The sequence below is a fragment of the Leptonychotes weddellii genome, chromosome X (assembly GCF_054177405.1).
Source record: "Leptonychotes weddellii isolate Sample4059 chromosome X, ASM5417740v2, whole genome shotgun sequence".
In the NCBI taxonomy this organism is placed as follows: Eukaryota; Metazoa; Chordata; class Mammalia; order Carnivora; family Phocidae; genus Leptonychotes; species Leptonychotes weddellii.
In genome coordinates this window covers 4741911-4762511 of record NC_138385.1, presented here as the reverse complement: position 1 = coordinate 4762511, position 20601 = coordinate 4741911, and the positions used below count along the sequence as shown (strand labels likewise).

At 43.8% G+C, this 20601-nt stretch overlaps 1 protein-coding gene across 5 annotated transcripts in view; it reads left to right on the top strand.

Moving 5' to 3' along the window:
- Positions 1-20601, top strand: part of AFF2 (ALF transcription elongation factor 2) — a 443996-nt gene that overhangs the window by 135503 nt on the left and 287892 nt on the right. For 3 of the 5 annotated variants that reach the window (XM_081808150.1, XM_081808148.1, XM_081808151.1), the window contains 2 exons: positions 2629-2749; positions 12388-13248. In XM_081808150.1, coding sequence (XP_081664276.1) covers positions 2629-2749; positions 12388-13248 — 982 coding nt within the window. Of the gene's footprint in view, positions 1-2628; positions 2762-12387; positions 13249-20601 lie in introns of all 5 variants that reach the window. The other 2 variants (XM_081808149.1, XM_081808146.1) reach the window with 1 other exon arrangement.

Sequence of the window (20601 nt, the reverse complement as noted above, 5' to 3'; positions counted from 1 at the left end):
TTCCCCATTATACCTTGCCCTGTGAAGCTTTCAATACAACGCCATGCTGAGCGAAAGAGGAAGAATTTGGAGCGATTTGGTTGCCTTCCAAGAGCAGTGGTACTCTGTGGAGATTCAATTCATTCTCGCCAGAGATATGAGAATTAACTATTCTTTGTTACATGTGTTAAAAAATGCAGCAGGCAGTTTGTTTGCAACAGATAACACCCATGTGCACACTCAGTCTGCTATTCACATTTTCATCTGGAATTTGGTAGCTAATGAACAAATGAGGAAAATGGAGACAAGAGCCTCCTCACAAATTAAGCCCAGGTCGAAAGTGCCCAAAGTGCCCTGGCTGCTGGCCGCGCGGTGTCAAGCAAGTTGAAACACATTTCCTTTTCTTCTCCTCCTCCTCTTCCTTCAGGGTTTTAATTATATCTTTCCCTCGGAGGAGAAGGAAGGTAGTTTGCAAAGCCAAGAGACCAAAGTACTTTGGTTCTCTTCATGGGAGAATTAAATGTGATCTATGGGTCTGTCGTTCCGGGCTGTCAGGTGCACCGAATGAACAGATAGCTAGAGAACTGACATCTTGCTCGCATTCCTCAGAAGCACGAGAGCTGGGCTCTTGTTTTTGTGTGGAGACTCATCTGCTGTGGCAGGCAAAGAAATGAAGTGTCTTCCTTTGCAACAAACCTTCCTGGCGCCCCCACTAAATATTGCTTTAACCTGTGGTCTGTCTCCACCCCTGACGCCCTTCTCTTTCTTGCACGTGGACACACCGAAGATGGGCTTGGGTGACGCACGGCCACGCACGGCCAGTGCATGGTGCTCAAGCCTGATCTTGTGCTCCGTGTGCACGGTCTGAAGATGTGACTGTGTCTGCTTGGTCGCGCGTCGGCCTCCAACATAAAGAGGTTGTGACCCACGGCAACCGTGTGGGGTTCTGATCTCAGCCTGCAACCGGCGAGATGATGCGAGCAAGTGTCACCCCTGCGGATGGTGTCTGAGGCTCCGAAGGATAGGCTGCCTTCCAGGATCTGGACTTGGCATCTTTTTGGACCAGACGGGGCCCAGATGTGGGGTCTGGGCTTTGTGTAGTGCTCTGGAGCTTCTTTGTTTTCCCCAGATGGTGATAACATTCGCTGAGCGCCCTCGTGCCTGGCCCAGCGAGCTCCTCCGTGTCTGGCATTGTTTGTATCGTGAAAGCATAATGCACATCTGAACATCCTTTAAATGTCGCCACTTTTTTTAAATCGGAGAAATGAAGTGGTGTTGATTCAGAAGATAAGGCTATCAAAGTCACTTTGAATCTGTCAGTTCAAGGATTCCTGTGGAGAAAGGGGAATGATTAAGTGTAGTGGCATCTCACACTCCATGTATATCAATATCTAGTTAAGCTGCCATGGATATTTCATGCTCTGGGCTCTTATTTTGTAAATTAAAAGTTACGGTACTCATGAGCAAACTAGGCGACCAAGGATAGGCATTGAGTTCTGGGATGTATTCAAAACCTGTTGACTATATACTCTTTTATCAGTGTATCTCTTGTAATTCCTTTAGCTATTATGTTCATTTGCATGCCAATTATCTAATTAAGTCGTAACATGGCAGTATTAACATGTACCTGCTAGGCATTTTACATACGTTTATATAATTTAAATTTGCCTTGCATATATGTGCTCACTTCAGGTAAGATTTCGATCAAAAGCAGGGGAAAAGAAAACCCAATGGACAAAATAAAATCCACCACTTTTGAGACTTACAGATTATAAGGTAATACGCACATTCTTGCCTGATTCTTCGTCAGGAAGCATTTCATTCTATAAAATCCCAGGGTCCGGAGTATACGTTAGATATTGCCTGGAGGCTTCTGTACTGATCCGCCAATGGGAGAGCCTGAAACGCGATGAGTCACAGAGCTACACAGCGTTTATAAAACATGTGTGCCTTAAGCTCATTCGAAGCTTTTGACACTTTTCATTGTTAGCTGTTTGCCATTCAAGCCAGACACCTTTCTTTGTGAAGAGTTTCCTAAAGAGGCTGTCAGTCTCCCATGACACAGACTATGAGAAGAGCAAAGACACCACCACCACAAAAAAGGAGTGTGAGCGAATGAGCGGTTCGTTGTTTTGTAGACTTCCAAAAATGTCGGTAAACTGTCCTGTGATTTTGTTACAACAGGCTAACTCTGGCTGTGGGCTCAGGACAGACTTACAGTTGGTCTGCGACATCTTGGTTAATTCCTTTCCTTTAGGACTTTGTGTGACATCTGTGAATTCTGAGCCCTAAGCAGTTGGCAACACAAAGCAACTTGAATTCAGTACTTTTCTGCACAATGGACTGACTCTTGGGGAGCCCGTAATTGCCTGTGGTACTCAAGCACGGACAAGGGAAGAGGATCCTGGAACATTTAAGTGGGCATGAGTATGGTTTCTAATAAGCACCTTTCCATGTTCTTCTGTATTCCAAAGAACTGGTCAGGATCTTAAACCCCTTGGGAGTCAAGAAAAGGTTTCTCCGCTCCCTCTTCGGTGTATCCGTTTGGGTAGCCTTGGCTTGTATTGTTTTTCTTCTTAGTGATAACAAGGGAGATCTGAATGACATGACTAATTAATCTCTTTCTCCTTTTTTTTCTTTTCCTATTAGTCACTATGAACAAGACCGTAGTGCACTTAAAAAAAGGGAATGGGAGCGGAGGAATCAAGAAGTCCAGCAAGAAGACGATCTCTTTTCTTCAGGCTTTGATCTTTTTGGGGAGCCCTACAAGGTAGCTGAATATGTATGTAATTTATCTTTCTGGAAAATGGTTGCTTGTTACGTTTTTGAACACATTAATCAACATTTAATCTATTTTTAAAGCACCCAAATCATTTCCAGGAGAATATATTTGACAAATGAAATCTATACATACACTGTATGTGGGGCAATTGCAGCTTTCTGAAGAAGTCTTCAGAGACAAATCCTGTCTTCTTTGGGGAGGACGGTTAGATTTCAACGGGACTAGTGAGACTTCCTATCTCTAAGGAGTTCTCTCTGGCCCAGCACTTCCTGGAGCAAGCAATGGCCCTTGACGCGTTTCCCCACCTTGGCTGTTGGCAAGGCAGCCCCTGAAGACTTCATCAGAAGGTCAATGGCTGTGTCTCTTTCTCTCCCGATCAGTGCCATCCCCTGCAAGCGAGGCCACCGCTTTCCTTTCCCATGTTAGGTTGTTAGCAGTGTGGAGTGGTTTGAGTGATCTTTGAAAATCCTTGTTCTAGGAGAAAGGGAGAAGCCAATCATTTTTTCCTGGTGGTTAATCATCCTGGATGAGGAGATTGCCTCAGCTGGGGGCGGGGGGGGGGTAGGTAGTGTAGCCAGGTTGATCGCCTGGTGGTGTTCTAGCTAGTTTGTAGCTCCAGTAACACTCCTACTGCTCTGTCTGCAAGTACTGATTTCACAGTGACTGCCTCTGAACTTTCTATTCGGGGTGGGGCTCGGGGGAAGAATCTTGGGGAATTGCTGGCAGCTGGTTGGTGTTTACTGAAATTTACTAGCAGTGTAATTTTCCATAATGAAACAAAATGATGTAAGAGTTAAAACAACAATAGAGGGAAATTTCTGAGAGTCGTGCTTTTAGAAGGGCACCAATTAGGGGACAATGACTTGGAAAAGGAAAGGACAGCATCGGCACAAATACCACTTTGGGGTAGAGAGGAAGCTGTTTGGCTCGGTGACCACTGAGCCCAGAGTCTTGCTGCCTTGTTCATGATAAGTGAGCAGCTCTTGACTGAGACTCGAGTGCCTTCCGAGTTCGGTAAGTCTGACCGAGAGAGTTAGGTCACCTCAACTACTACTTTCCAATTTGTCAATAATAGTATAGTCCTTAAAAAAGGATTTCTCCTATCTCAATTGACTTAATTTACATACTGCCTTTGAACACGTGATATGATGAGTTTGGCGAACATTTGTTGAAGGCCCACTACGTGCTAGTCACTGACGAATGCACAAAGAGGAGTAAGACCTCATCACGAGTGACGGAAGGCATGAGTGCAGGGCAGCTGTCACAGAGGTAGGCAGGGGAGAGGTTAGGGGAGACTTGGTACCTCGTGCCAAGGAGTTTGGACACAATTCCGTACACGAAGAGAAGTCACTGCAAGCTTTCAAGTAAGGGCGTGGCCAGGACAGACAGAATTTTGAAGATGATGCTGGCAATGTGGTGAGTTGGTTGGAGGTGAGGCAAACGAGAAGGCAGATAAAGAAGCTTTTGTAGTTAGCTAAGGGGAGTTCATGGCAGGGAGGATTTAAGGCAGCGCAAGGAAATTGACATGATGAGACTGGGTGTCTGACTGGCTGTGGAAAAGGTGGGACAGGAGTGAATGAGTCCCGTATTTTTGACTTGAGAAGATGGCAGTCTCGTTAACAGGTTGTTCAGGAGGAAACAGGGTTGGTGCTTGCAAAGAGAAAAAAAAAATTCTGTTTTGAGCACATTTGGTTTGAGATGCCGGTGGGATATGAAGAGAGACCTATCCGGTAGGCATTGGGTGTAGGAATCTGGAGCTAATGAGAGCGCTCAAGAGAGAGAGTTAGGTGTGAGCAGGGAGGTGGCAGTGGAAGCCTTCAGATTACTGAGTAAGAAGGACAAAGAGAGAATCTTGGGGAGCAGCAACATTTAAGCAGGTGGCAAAGTAGGCGCCAGGAAAGGAACCAACAAAGGAGTGAATGATCACAGAGGTAGGAAGAGAACTAGGAGAGAAACATTTAATAGAAATCAAGGGGATACAGGGTTTCATGGAGGAGGGCATTGATAGTTATTTGTGTTCGAGAGGGCAGGAAAGGTCAGGACTGGAAAGTGGCTGTTGGATTTGGTAGTTAAGGGGGGGGGGTGGGAATCAGTGGCCTTAGGGAGAGTTGTTTTATTTGTTGATGGTGGTGCTCATTGTGGGAAGTGAACTGCCTGGACTCCGTAAGTAAATGGGAAGCGAGTTTTTGTTTGGAGGCGGGGGGAAGAAAGGAAGGTAGGTTAGAACCTGAGGGGAGAAATTATATGGAAAGAGGGTTTTTTTTTTTCATAATGGGAGAAATGTGAACATGTTTGTGGAGATTGATGGGAAGGACCCGATGTCAGTCAAGAGGGAGAGGGTAAAGGGACCGGAGGAAGAGGTGATGATGAGTGGGGCAGAATCCCGGAGAAGATGAGCAAGCACAAAATCAAGAGCATGTGAAGAGTGACCAGCCATGGCAAGATGTTGTGGCCTCCATTTTTTTCCAGAAAATGGAAGAGAGGTCAAGGAATGATGGATGCCTTCTCCCTTCTTGAGAAAGAGGAATGACCAGATGAGTTTTACGTCATCTTTGGATGAGTTAGAAAAATGAGCTTAACTCAAAGAGTCATTCTTAAAGTTCAAACTCTACTCCATGCTCAATGCTATTACCATGATGAGGTGTAGAACCCTTGGTTTATCCTCTCTTTATAACTTTAAGTCATGTTGAATTAATGGTCTTGTACCTTTAAGGTAAATGCCATCTCTTGTTAACAAGGCCTGCAATATAGATGCATATTTATTTTTAGATATCAGCAGTGTGTTTTTGAGCAGGCAATTAAAAAAACCTGTGATCAACATTGCCAGAAGGTTTCAGAAGTCATCTGTCTTGCTATGACAAGGGTGTATCAGGTAGAGATGCGAGGTGGGAACTTTCGTCTAGCTCAGGGCCAGGCTTATTGTGTGATTAGTTGCCAGTTGCCTTTATGTTTCTTGATGGGGAAGAGCTGTTGTTCTTCAGTCAAGACTGTATAGGAGAGGAATAAAGCTAACAGTTGATGACCTAGTGATTCTCTTTCTTTCACCATTGCTTTGGTGACCAGCTGCCATCTTATGCTGTGTCCGTGTTCAGGATCCCCTGGGAGATCACTGGAGAGTTTGCCTTTCCTTCCCCCTCCCCCATATTATGATACTAGGACTGATGTTCACTTTCGTCAGCTCCCTAGACCTGGACTGGTGTGGACACCCTTGGAGTATCTGGACACACCAGTGGCAGTGGGAATTTTAGAGCTGGCCCATGGTCCACTGGTAGAGACAAGGACATACCCCAACCCTTCCTTAGGGTTGTGGTGGGAATGCTTATCAAATTAAAGATCAAAACTCCTGGTGGTGGATCAGGACTTTCAGGAAACTTCTTGCCACCCTAAAGCCTAAAACGTGGCCTGATCAGTTATCCAGTAGTGTTGGTAGTTTGTGAAGTAGCCAATGAGCATCGGTCCCTAAGACCCACTGCCCTTTCTTGGCAGTTAGAAGAAATGGTGATCTCTCATCATCCTGGCTGGTTTCTTCCCATTCGTTGCCTCACCCCTACCATTCCCAGAATGGAAAGAATGTTGACCACCCCTACATTTGGTTGGTGATGGGGAACTTCTCTGTGAGGCTGCTTCTGTTGCTTATAACTTTCAAATTTGACTTTGTGCTATGGTGTTGAGAAGGATGTCTTCAAAAGCACTTGAAAAATGTGAAGCTGTTTGACATGTCTAGGCTAGTGTGGAAAGACTGGGCGGGTTGAGGAACTGGTGTGTAGCAAGTGCCTGCTGAATGCCAGGCACATGCCAGGGCTTTCTATGTGCCTGTTTAGTCCTTATGACAACTGGAGTACTCGTTTTCCTCATGTTGCCCACGAAGAATTTGAGGCTCAGAGAGGTGAAGTGGCTTCTCTGCAGCTTCATATCTGTGCCAGTGGTGAATCTAGAACCCAGTTCTGTGGTTCAGTACCTGTAACAGGAAGCTGTTTCTCCTCCCGCAGGAGGTCAGAAGACCTTTGATAAGCTGACCTACCTCCTGTGTGACTTTGGTGAAGAAACTTCATTTCTCTGACCTATAGTTTCCTCCTTTCGGAAGTGAATAATAATACCTGATTTGAAGTAATCCCTGATAATAATAATAGGGCAACAACAGCAACTGACATTTTATAGCTCTTTGCACTGTACGAGAATGAGGAAAACGAGGCACAGAGGGATTAAGTGGCTTACCCAAGGTCACTTGGGTTGGGGAGGTAGAAGCCAGACTGAGATCAGAGCTGCTCTGCTGACTCACATGGTTGTTGTAAGGATCAAGTCAAACGAGCCGGGAGACCTTGCTTTGAAATCTGGAAAGTGCTGTACAAGTTTGAGATATTATCGTTATTATAATTAAAGAAAGAAATAGCAACTTACAGCTTAGAGAGATTAACTGTAAAAACATTACAATTAGGAAAAGAAGGAATTACTAAATCACATACATTAGTCACAATAAAATAAAGGGAAAAAATGAGCCTCGAAACTTAAATTATTTTGCTACTTTTTATTAAAAAGAAATATGACGGTACAATTGCCTCCTAGCGCATTAGTCTTGCAATGAACTCCTACTACTGATTTGTAGATAGCACTGGAAGCAAACTGAGGCAACTTTGCGTTTCTTAGAGTAATGAGAGGCAAAAAGCTTAAATGAAGGAGTGCTGTTAGTCATGAGCCACAAACCAGACATATAATTTATGACTGAAAATACTTGGAAAATGCATTTCCTTGATGATGGAGAAATTGTGATTATTTAGAAAGTAGGAGCTGCAGAGGTTACCTTTAAGAATCAACCAATTATCTAGAATGGGAAGTAAAGAATTGGCCAATTGAAAGAAGCCCATAATTGATTGAAATGGCTAAGTTTCATTTTTGCCATGTTTATAATGTCCAATCAAGACTGCCAAGAAAAAAAAAAAAAAAAAAGACTGCCAAGAATACCTTGCTCCTTAATAGGATTACTAAGACTCTGGAGGGTGCAAAAGAACATTCGGTGTGAATCAGAAGTTGCTGTGGTGCATGAGAGTGCATTGTGTAGGCGTACAGAAATGCATTTCAGGCCCCATTGGGTTTTCTATCCAGTGGCTCTCATATCTACATCTTGAGAAATTTAAAAACTGGTTGACAGTTATCCAGGTCCGGTGGTAGAAAGGCAGAGAGGCGACTCAGGCGATCCGGACTGTGCTGCTAATTTATTTGGAGATTGTTAAATGGTGGACTTTTTGAGGCTATGTGTCTGTGTGTCCTCCGTGCCTAACCCTGCCTTGTGACTGTTTTGAATTTACCAGTATGTGTCTTAAGCATGACCATGGTAATTCCTGCTTGTAGCCACAGCACGTCTGTTATGCAAAGCATATGGATCTTCCTTCAATCAGCAACTCAGAAAGTGTCGCCAGTGAACTCAACCTTGAACTGTCAGCTGTGCAGTTCCGCTCACAAGTCCCTCTGAGACCATTGCTCTGTGAGGAAGCTAGTCGAAGGGAGTTGACACCCCTTCATTCCTCCAAGTTATCCCAGCTCTGGCCCTGTGTCTTTTGTGCACAGGAAAACCCCACACCTGGAGCTATTAGCTTAGCCCCCAAACTCCACGTATAGATACGCCTTCACTGCGTTAGACTTTAATGTAATGCTCTTTTTTTAGTCATCATAAGAAAAAGCCACATGAAGAACATCTTTGCATCTTCTGTAACATTGGTGCTGAAAAATTGTTTTATTGTTAAAAGGTTCTTTTTTAAAAAGATTTATTTATTAGAGAGAGAGAGAGAGCAGGGGGATGGGCAGAGGGAGGGGCAGAGGGAGAGGGAGACAATCTCAAGGAGACTCCACACTGAGCGAGGAGCCCCACATGGGGCTCAAGCTCACGACCCATGAGATCATGACCTGAGCCAAAACCAAGAGTCGGATGCTTAACCGACTGAGCCACCCAGGTGCCCCATGTTCAAAGGTTCTGATAACTGAACAAATGAGAAGAATTCCTTTTTATATTTTAGTATCTGGCAACCATTTGTCTTATTTAGTAAATTAAGATATGCTTCCTTCCATCAGACAAAGAGAAGTCAGTAAACTATGAGTTTTTCCTTTTTGCCTTAGCTACCAGGAAGCTCAAAGTTCAATTTAATGTTCAATCGTGGTAACCAAGTCAGCCTGACTTTTGCTTTTCTATTTATGTACCTTTCACTCCAAGCTATTGCAAAGCCTTTATTTTGATATAGGTAGGGTATGAATGATATTTGGATTCTATTCATGTCAGCAACAATTTTTTGAGTATCTGATATGCACCTAACGGTGCTCAGTCCTGAGGATATAAAGGTGAACAAAAGGTGGTCTCTGACCTTTAAAAGCTCATAGCTTTATGCAGGAAAAGAAATTACTGTAGTATACCCTATATGGTAGGAGGTTGATTTTCTAGATGTATTCAGAGAACTTTTAATTTTCCTCTAATTTTATTTATGTAGGCACAGTTTTAGACATTGGCCAGTTTAGAAGTTTTCCTAATTTCAAACATATTTTAAAACCTAGAGATGGGGAAAAAAAATCTTAGCATGCATTGGAAACCCAGATCATTATAATAGTAGAAATAAATGAAGAGACATTCAAACCTAACCAAGGTTCTCTCCACTGAAGAAAAGATGAGCACGTCCCTTTTATTTACTGCTGAACAGGACCAGGAATGTGACTAGCTTGCTTGCAAGCAAATGAGTCATAAGGTTCTTGAGTCTTGATTACAGTTGACCTGGAGAGAGTGAATTATTTGTCAGGACTTTGAGATATTATCCTGGTCTCTTTGACATCTCAAGGCAAGGTTCTGATGCTGTAGGGCTCAGTTTCAGTGGAAGCTCAATGAACTTTCAGTGGAAGTCCAGTAAGCTCTCAAGGAAAGTTCAGTCAGTTGAACTTTGAGCTTCCTGGTAGCTAAGGCAAAAAGGGAAAAGTTCTTATAGAATTCTCTTTGTGTGAGGGAAGGAAGCAACATCCAAATTCATGAAATGAGGAAATGAGATGGTATAAAACAAAGGCATTTAGCATGGGAAATGAAATGGTGTCATCTTCCCCCTTGCTGGGTCCGATCCTTGAAGATAGCCAGGTATTAGTGTTCATTAGGCCATCATCTGACCCAAGAGGTAAAGAGACCTGTTTGAGGGGCCAGAACAATTCTGTAAGTATTTAAAGCTTGCATTAAATTCTTTGTTTACGATTTTATTTATTTATTTGACAGAGAGAGGGGGAATCACAAACTAGGCAGAGTGGCAGGCAGAGGGAGAGGGAGAAGCAGGCTCCCCGCTGAGCAGGGAGCCTGTTGTGATGTGGGACTCCATCCCAGGACCCTGGGAACATGACCTGAGCTGAAGGCAGACACTTAACCGACTGAGCCACCCAGTGCCCCTAAAGCTTGCATTAAATTCTTACTGGGCCCTCAGCATGATGAAATCTCTTTGTTTTGAATTAAGGGACTGAACAGGAGGGAGACTGGGTTTGGCTGCTACCCAAATGGTTGGTCATACACCACTGTCAAAGGAGACCGCTCTATGCAGAGTTTATTCTGGCCTTGGCTGAAGAGTAATTTGTGCCATTAAAATGGACAAACCTAGGGATTTTCAGGGAATAAAAGTGATTTCTACCCATCTCTATCTATTAAATAGGTCTTTCAAATATACTTCTGAAAATGGAGCGATTATTCAGCTGAGGATTATATGGAATGTTAATTGTTTAATCACTGCTTTAGCACCAAGGTTGCATGTGATGCAATATCAGATGTTCTTGTGGATAAGAAAGCTGAAACAGACATTGGATTTCTAAAATTCCCCACCTCCAACAGGACCCTTGTAGCATATATTGACCATACTTTTCTGTAATCTCTAGAATCCTATTTCCCTCACTGCCCTCATTTCTTTGGAAATGTCTTATATGATTTCACACATGCTATGAGTTGGATACTGCATACAGTACATGGAGATCATGTTAACAACGAGACCAAGGTCACCAGTTTGATTCCCTCTCTGCTTGCTCCTTCTTGGTATCCTTTGCCGGCTCCTCTTCTTTTCTCGGTCGCTTATAGGTTGATGTTCCCCAGGGTTGCCCCCTGAGCCTGATCTTCTCATTCTGTATTTTCTTTCTCTGGGTGATTTCATCCATTTCCAGCACTTCCTCCATTCATCTGCACACTTCCATCTTCACATACAGAGAACAGCACACAGCCAGACAGCCTAGGTTGAGACTGAGATCCCAGACTTGGATAGGCACACTCCCTGTGGATGCCAGGAGCTTGGGCTGGGTTAAGGGCATGTGAGAGATCTGAGAAGTTAAACATCTATCTTCAAGTGGAGGCTATATCAGTGGGGAAGTTGTCACCCCTTCCTGTGCATGGAGAGAAGGCCTATGGCCCCCGGGGACCTAGAGGCTACATAGGGTGGGCATCTTCCCCATCCAGTGGTCCCAGTGCTGCATGGCTCCGTGGAGGCTAGTAGCCTTGTCTTATCGCAACATCTTGGGCCAGAATAGTGCAGCCTAAGCACAAAAAAAGTCCTTTGCCCTTTCGAATCCAACAGCTTGTTTTGAGAACCCCTTTGGCAGGTACAGGGAATAATAAAAAGTCAGTTTTGAAGATGAACAGCTGAGCTTTCGTCAAAGTCATTTCCGAGCATATAGCTACCCACCATTTTCTAGTTATGAAAGCCGTGCTTTCTGTATTACAGAAACCCATGCAGCAACTTAATTATTTGAAGAACAACCACAGCCATTTTTAACAAGATTAGTATTTCCTACAGGGGATGATATAGCTGGTCTGTTGATTGCCCATAGAATGATTTAGTTGCCAACATCACTTTGGAAATCTGGCTTTGTTTTGATTTATGTAAGCAACAGTTTAAAATTCTTGAATAAATTTTTCTAAATCATTGAAAAGACACAGGAGAGCTTGAGTCAGTGTTGATGAACAATTGCACCATTTCAAAGTAAACAAGTATGAATCATCAATACGTAGACACAGTTGCCCCCAGAATATGTGGGCAGACACCAGTAATTTATACAGTCCTTTGATTAAAAGGAATTAGATTCGCTTTAGTCATGTTAGCTCAATTAGGTGTTGAGCTTTTCTAAACCAATATATTCATGATTGCACAATTTCACTGACTTCCTGATCCAATGGGCTAAGCCTTTTTCATGGTATAATGTGGCGCAAAGGGCTGACGTATCAAAAACAAATATAAGTCGAACGTTCCATTACAATTCCAGTGATCACTAAGCTGAAGTTGTTCATCACAATATGGAGTGTAACTGTTCAGCTCATCTGACCTAAAATAAGTTACTTTGCTAATAAAATTCATAAGTGACGTAATTTAAAACTTTCTCCCAATGAGCATGTTTAAGGGCAGGCCAGGGAGTATACAGACGTTAATCACACAGCTCATTCCATGAGGCTCTTTCAATAGTGTTATTGATTTTTTTTTTCCTACATAGCACATGAAAAGTATGAAATTATATGGCAGCATGAGAATTTTAAAGAACCCTATATGCTAGTCTACTTAGGACATCTGTTTGAAACATTAACATTAGGAAACACAAACCTATTCATTCTCTCTCCTCCCACCCCCATCTTTTTGTTATTTTAGACAAACAAAGGGGATGCACTTGCCAACCGAGTCCAGAACACGCTGGGAAACTATGATGAAATGAAGGATTTGCTAACTAACCATTCTAATCAGAATCATCTAGTGGGGATCCCAAAGAATTCCGTGCCCCAGACTCCCATCAACAAAAACGAACCGAGCTTTTTCCCAGAACAAAAGAACCGAATGCTCCCACCTCACCAGGATAGCACTCACCCCTCGGCACCAATGCCTCCACCTTCCGTCGTGATACTGAATTCCACTCTCATACACAGCAACAGGAAATCAAAAGCTGACTGGCCACGCGATAGTCATAACGCTAGTGTTGTCCCAGCCAGCCAGGCCAGTGGTCAGCCAAACAAGCTGCCGCCATCTACACAGGACCAGCCCCCAGCCCGACTGGAAGACTTCTTTGTCTACCCAGCTGAACAGCCCCAGGTTGGAGCCGTTGAAGAGTCAGACGCTTCTGCAAAAGAAGACAGTAGTCTCAAGTCCAGTGCAGGGGATACGTTCAAGGAAATCTTTCAGTCCATCTCACCAGAAGAATCTGAATTTACAGTGCAAGCTCCTGGGTCTCCCCTAGTTGCCTCCTCTTTGTTAGCTCCCAGCAGTGGCCTTTCGGTTCAGAACTTTCCACCAGGGCTTTACTGCAAAACAAACATGGGGCAGCAAAAGCCAACTGCGTATGTCAGACCCATGGATGGCCAGGACCAGGCACTGGATGTCCCTCCGACACTGAAACCTTCCATTGAATTTGAGAACAGCTTTGGGAATCTGTCATTTGGATCACTCTTGGATGGAAAACCCAGTGCAGCCAGTTCAAAGCCTAAACTGCCAAAGTTCACGATTCTCCAAACAAGTGAAGTAAGTAATTTTTAAAGTTTTGTTTTGTTTCTTTTTTTTTTTTAGTTCACTGCTCTAACCTTTATAATCAAGTATTCACAAGCAGCTCTTATTTACCTTCTTGAGCCATAGATGAGATACTTCAAGGTCAGAGTCTGAGTCTCGATCTTCTGTCGCTTGTGACTTGACTGATTACCATTCTGCAAATACAGTTAAATCTCCATAACGTGGAATGGCAACAGACAAGGTCAGTCTGAGTGAATGAAAAGTTGCACTTAGAAAATAGTTTCGGGGAGTGCACTTTTAGTCATATATACAAATTAAATAGCACTGGAGATTATAATTGGTCGTGAGCAGTGTGAGGTCCAGGAAGAGATTGGGAGTCACCATAGGCCTTCACTAGCAAATAGCATCTCATAAGCATAAAACACAGAAGCTCCTTAAGGTACAAGAATGTAAAAGTGTGATTTGCTGGCATTGGAAGTGGAAGGCATTCTTTAAGAATCTTAGTTTCTTGAATGCTTGCGGGGCCGTTCCTTGGCAAGATCCTAACGTTATCTTCCACATCTCTCAATCTTCCCTTCTGTACCCGTGGTCTTCCACAGATACCTCCATAACCCTCTTAGACTACCTTGATCCCTTCTGTCAAAGCCAAAGGCATTGTGCTCAACCACAATCCCACTGGGTTTAGAATGACTAAATGTCCTACCCATCTCAGGAATCATTGCCTTATAAAAGAGAAGTTGGAGGGACCCAAGCCTCTCCCAAAGGAGTGAATCGCTAATGATTGGATCCCAGGCCTTATGGCTCCTGGGTGGGGGACATGTATTGGGTGCCCCTCAGATACCACCATGTAAGCGGCTGCCTACTGCACCTCCAGCACTTGATTGGAAGAAGCCACTGCTTTTAGATTGGATTCCTGTTACTGGTGCCTAAAGGCTTGAAAAGACACAGAGGAAGAAAGTAGGTTGAAATTCTTACTCAATAGGAGGCACAGACAGTCAGTGTGAATTGTTGCAGATTCCAAGTTAGTGGTGTCTGAATTAGAGAAGTCTGACCATGTTCACCTCTGGCTCTCGCACTGTTACTCATTATTCGTTACTCGTACTCAGCGGACACGGTGATGGCGGAGGACGATGGGACCATGAAGGGAGGGAGGAGCAGGGCTGCTGGTTGTATTTTCGGAATGCATGCTTTTCATATCGTTTCATCTCTGAGGTGGTTTTGCTTCTTGTATCATCATTCATCGAGTCTTGTCAAGCTTCCTCCTAAGTATCTCTCCAGCCTATCACCTCTCTACCCTCCCCGCCTTCGGAGCGCCCGTGGGCCCCTATGATGGCCCCTTCTCTCTGCTCTCCCTCCCTCTGGTCTCACCTCTCTTCCAAACCATCCTCCATCCGGGCTGACCTAATGGGCAGATCCAGCCATGTCACTCCCTGCTTTGGATTCTTCCGTGCCGTCTCATTGCTTCCCGGACACGGTCCAGATTTCTTAGTCCCGCATACAAAGCTCTTCACTCTGATTCCATGCTCCTTCTCTGACTTCCCATTTCACCATTTCTTCACATGCAGATGAAGTTCCAGCCACATGGAGCTACCTGTGGTTCCCCGTCATGTCATGCGTTATCACGCTTCCTTGCTTTTGTGCCTGCCGTTCTCTCATCCTAGAACCTCTTTCCCTACCCTCCCTTGTCTTTTGGTGAAGTCCTGTTCCTCCTTCAAGTTTCCTCGATTGTCCCTTTCTCTGTGAAAGCTTCCCTGACTCCACCAGGCTTACCGCAGACTGCTTCCTCCGGGCTCCTCTAGCGCCTTATGTACACCTTGACTGGCACTTACTTCATGTACTGTAGTCACTCGTGTATGTGTCTGTCTCCTCTATTAGACTGTGAGCTCCTGGAGAGCAAGGAACGTGTCCTTCTTCTCTGTATCCCAAGCGCCTAGCAAATGCCGGCACATAGTAGATACTTAATAAATGTTTGTTGAATGAATGAAGTTCAGAAATGGTTACTCGAGTACATTTTCTAAGCCATGGTGTTAATCAACTAACATGAACCAAGGTAAACAAATGCTAGAAAATCCATCATCAATTATATCTCTTGAATGGTACCCCATCTGCCTGTGTCTTACTCTGCTCTTCTCCTGCACAGTTGTTTGGAAATCCTCATCCTAATTTCCACTGGATGACTTCATATGGGATTGTAATGCTTAAAATCCAAACAGAAGCCTGCCTCGAGAGAGGAGTATAATGAGAGGCTGGGATATCATTCTTGTCCCTTCTCTTGCGCTGGTGTCTATGGCACTCAGGGCTGGTCTGGGAATGGCACTGGCCCATCAAGAGGTCTGTCAGCCTGCGTCCATACCTTGTTAGCCGAGTGACAGGTCACAGACCCAGTGAGATTCACTCCGTTGTAATTCTCTCTCTTGTACATTCACAATATGGCTGACCCAGATTCAGAAACGACTTCATGCTTTTTTTTTTTTTTTCTCAATGCTCTGGCACACCAGTGAGTGGTACATTTCCAAAGAGGATCTGAGCTGTCTTCAACTCTGGAGATGATGATCCAAGGAGCCGCCTGTGTGCACGCAGCCTTTGGTGATGGTACAGATAGACTTTGGTAGAGCCTTGTACAAAAAAATGGGTCAAGTGCAGTAAAGTCATGATGAGAGATCAGTGGAGAGAGTACTTATCTTAAAATCTGGGTCTTAAGGAAGGATTTGAAAGAGGGGTGGGACAGAAGCTTAGGGCCCTAAAGTCAGGAGAACATACTGCCTTCAAGGGTAATGGGAACACTGAGGATAGGCCGAAAGGAAGCGAGAGGTCCCACAGCCTGCCCGGGAGCTTACAAGGGTGTAGATTAAAACGTGGGCATAAATATAGACAGGGTGGAGCGTTATGGAGCTTTGCACCTAATGGAGTTTATGTGGCTGAAACTCTGACCAAGTCGGGAAATTCACCCTATCAAATCTTGATGCACTCTTCAAAAGCACTTAGCATGAGAAATCAGCCCCAGTCCCTGGCGCCGAGAGGTCTAGGCATTGGGTTCTGGGTCCCCAGTCAAAGTAGCCATCATTGATGAGTGGTAGCATTATTCCTTGGAGTTATTGCTAAAAGGACTTGTCCAGAGAGCAGTCACGGGGTCTCTGTGAGTATTCCCCACTCTGTCCCTGGCTTTAGTGAGAGAGGCCGGCCCGTGTGTTAGTGAAGTGCATTTGGGAGTGGGGGGGGGGCGGGGGCTGAATGACTAGAAAACAGCATTCTACGATACGAATATACTTGTGAGTTGAGAGACATGAACTGTTACTGAAATGGAATGAGCGTGTGCGTGTGCCCACATTTGCTTGTGTGTAGAGTGGGGGAAATTTTAATTATGGCCCATCTTCGAAACATTTCCTTGCCTCTTAGAATTTCTGTATCAATGATAAGAATTCTAGGAGTCTAACCGACTTTATTGCAAAAGGTCAGCTTTTCAATTGAAGCATGCGTTTGGAACAAACTAACTCATTTAAAAACTTAGTTTTACAGAATTTACTAACATTCCATGCAACCCCGCCCTCCCCAAAAAAAGACTGATGTGTTCTGCAGTTGAGCTTAGAAGAGTTTTCTGGGAACTGCATCTGAAAACAGTAAAAGACCTATTTATATCAAGTGGAAACTGAGGGTAGCTTACAGATGGTATTTTATTAGGAAATGAATTTGTTAATAAATGTAGCTTTATATGTGATTTCATGACATATGTTTTTGCTTACGTTTTTCATTAGGATAAAAATCTTTTGGTGTGGCTAGCTTTGCATTTGGGTGCAATTCGTTGGTAGGATTGTTTGGGAAGTAAATAATTGCATGGAAATGAAAGGATTGATGACAGGTAGTAAGTATTTCCATTCTAGGTCAATAAGCTTTCATAAGTACAATACTAATGGGTGGAGTGCCATCACCATACAGGATCATTTGCCTTACAAGCTGCTCTTGGCTGTGACCTAAGGCTATCTCAGGCTCCGATTGCCTCAAAATTAGGAGTCTCTTAGAAGAGTTTAATGGAACTGATACGAATGATGGGACCTGGCTTTAGCTTATTTTAGTGGCTGGCTTTGTCAACCAGCTAAAAAGTTATGGCCCACATTTGTGACTGTGCCCATTTGGGTTTGTATCCTGTGCAGTGAACACCATGGATATAATTAGCTTTATTTACGATGAGGTAGATAGGAAGCCCAAGTCCCTTGTGTGAGAACAGCAGAGAATGCCGGGAGCTTGGCATTCGTGTGCTGGATATGCCCAGGCAGCTCCGCAGAGACCACAGAGACCACTCCTTCAGAGAACGGAAATGAACTAGTATCCAGTCCAAGGCTAGAACAGGTCTTATTCCCACCCCATCGGGAATAAATGAAGATACCCCTGGAAGTCCTCCCCCTTTCAGGGTGCTGCAGAGGTCTTGACCTTAGCACATACTCCCTGGAAGTATGGGGTCCAGAAAGCTTTGTAAATCCTCTGCCAGTCCATTGCCTAGCGGTTGCTTTTTGATTTTGCTCTTTGACTAACCCTTCCAACCGCACAGTGTCACGGGTGTTAAAAGTTCGTTTTCCTTACCACACCTCTTCATCCCCCTGTAACTGTAGTGTCTCCCTCAGCTGACTGAAGTGACCCCAGTCGAGCCTCTGGAAAGGAAAGCCGGGAATACAGATAGAACACGGAGCCTTACATTGTTTGTGACGGAGAGGTCAGAGGTGCTGCTTGATTAGGAAGGGCGTCTTGCTCTGGAGACATCAGCTTTTCCTCTCCGTGCTTTCCCAAGGCTCTTTCTGGTTCTCAACCATGCTCTCCTTCCTTGGTGCCCCTGCTCCGTGCTGTCCCTCACCCTCCATTGCTCATTAGCAATAGGCTGACTGAGGAGTAGAGCTCAACTTGGGCTTAGTAAAGATCTTGCAGATCCCCGGGTTTTTGTTTGTTTGTTTGTTTTGTTTTGTTTTTTCCTTCTCATTTCCTCAAGTCCTATTCTTTAGCATCTGTATTTTCTTTTCTAAGGCTGGATGTGAGCGATTCTAGTCCTCGGCATCCTGGAACAATGTCTGCTATTTCTTGGTGTTCTGTGCTTTTAAATCCCTTGTCGCTTTTAACATTTTTTTGGTTGGAAAGAAGCCAAAATATTGACGTATTCTTATTCCACAAGGAAAAAAAAAAAACCCTTTTTATCCCTATACTATGCAAATTTAAGTCATCCTTAATAATGATACGTTTTCAAACATCACTATTTATTCATAATTTCAGTGCATCTTTAGAAGATAGCTGGAAGTCAATTTCATGTGAAGGAGAACGTGCTATACCAGCAAGTAGGGTTTGGACAATGTCCTACTGAGCTGTGGGTTCCACGGCTGGCCTTGACTTGCTCTGTGAACTTGAGAGAGCGATTTTGCCTCTTGTTACATGGGGAGTTCACACTAGCTCACCAGTGAGGTTTCTTCCAGCTGTCCATCTCTGAGGGCAGGCTAATCCTTTGTGACGGGCCCAAACCTGCCTTGTTTGTGAAGTAACTTCAGTCGTTCCCTCGTCGCCCACACCCCACCGAGAGTCTGGGGACAGCATGGAGGAATGCTAGCCCTGCTTGCACCAGCCTCTTACCACCATCCCTCAGAACGGCTGGGGAAGTTTTAAGACTAGGTACTAGGGGAAAACTAGAATTGGATCTTCTTTGGGGATTGGATACTAGTTCAGCCCAGATTCAACTCATTTTTAAAAAAGATAAACAGTTATCTGCTATACTTCACTGGAAAACAGCAAGCTGTGAACTCAGGAAATCACCTCCTAATCCCTTTGTCGCCACCCACTCACATTATGAAAGATGGAGAACTTCTCTTTTCACATTACTTCTCGGAAAATATTTTTGACAGATTCAGTATGCAGTAAAGTGATAAGCTTTTGTTACATGTGTTCCAAATCATCCTGTTATCACTGGATATATCGATTAGCTTAGTACAATCTGAGCCAGTCATAAAAAACAGGCTGCTTACATTCTGTGTTAAAGAATAAGAAAAATTGACAAGTAGATAACCATATTGATTCAACCCAAATAGTGAATGCAAAGGGCTTTAGAGAGGAGTTATAAACTCTTTATGACTGTTGTAAGTCTCTTTAGTATTTTTTTTAATTGATATGAGAACAAATAATCTTTAATCGACTATCTTTTTGAGAAGTACTGTGCTTTGGTTACCAAATGGAGTTTATAATATCGGTGACTATAATAAAACCTCTACCTTTTCTACTCTATAATTTGCAAATGCTTTCACATACATCATCTTATTTTCCCCCAGCTGTATTGAGGTGTGATTGACAAGTAACAATTGTGTATGTTCAAGGTATAAAAGATGTTTTAATATATGTGAACACTGTGAAATCATCTCTACGATCAAGCTAATTAGCGTATCCATCACCTCATATAGCTGCTGGTTTTTGAGTGTGTGGTGAGAACACTTAAGTTTTACTCTCTTTGCAGATTTCAAGTATACAATACAGTTTTGCTAACCGTAGTCACCATGCTGTACAGTAGTAGATCTTTAGAACTTGGTCATCTTGCATAACTGGAACCTTGTACCACTTGACCAACATCTCCCCCTTTCCCCCTTCCCTGTAGCCATCTTATTTGGATCCAATTCTCAGAGAGTCCAGGATTATCATAGATGCAGAAGTGTGGTCTGAGAGACGCTTAGAGTTTCTTGCCTAAAGTCACACAGCGAGCAAGGGACTCTCCTAGGACTAGAAGCCAGGTCTTCAGTGCCATTTCCTCGATGGCATTTGGTGCCCAGGGTGCTACTGTATACATATGGGTTAATTTTCTCAAAGTAGCTTCTCTGCTGGCACATGAGGGGCAAGAGAATAATGAGCTGAATCCAGCTTAAGTTGAAATTCCCTTGCTGGGTTCATATTTCAAAAGTCTGGGGCCAAGCATACCAAAAGAGCAATTTTTCTTGTGGTATTACAGGTTACAGTCATGTGTTTTTCATTTGCAAATATGGTGAGAAGTAGTGTTTTTGCAATATTCCTAAATGAGTAACATATGACACAACTTGTTAGAGGACCTTTTCTTGGTTCATAAAGTTTCTGAGTTTTTGCCTATTTGGTAAGATGACTTTAGCAGAGCGCTCAGACAACATAGCTCAAATTTGGATTTCTGGGGCCGAAACACAACCGCTGTGGAGCTAAACCTGACATGTGACTGAGAGGTCAGTAAAAAGCGAGTATGTACATGATTGCTATAGAAGGTACAAGTAAGACTTCTCTCAACTGTTTGACACCCGCCCCCCCCCCCCGCAAGTAGACTGATGGAAACAGCTTACAGATCATCAAATTGCAAGAGTAGTTAGCAAAGGGCAGGCAGGATCCCTGGCT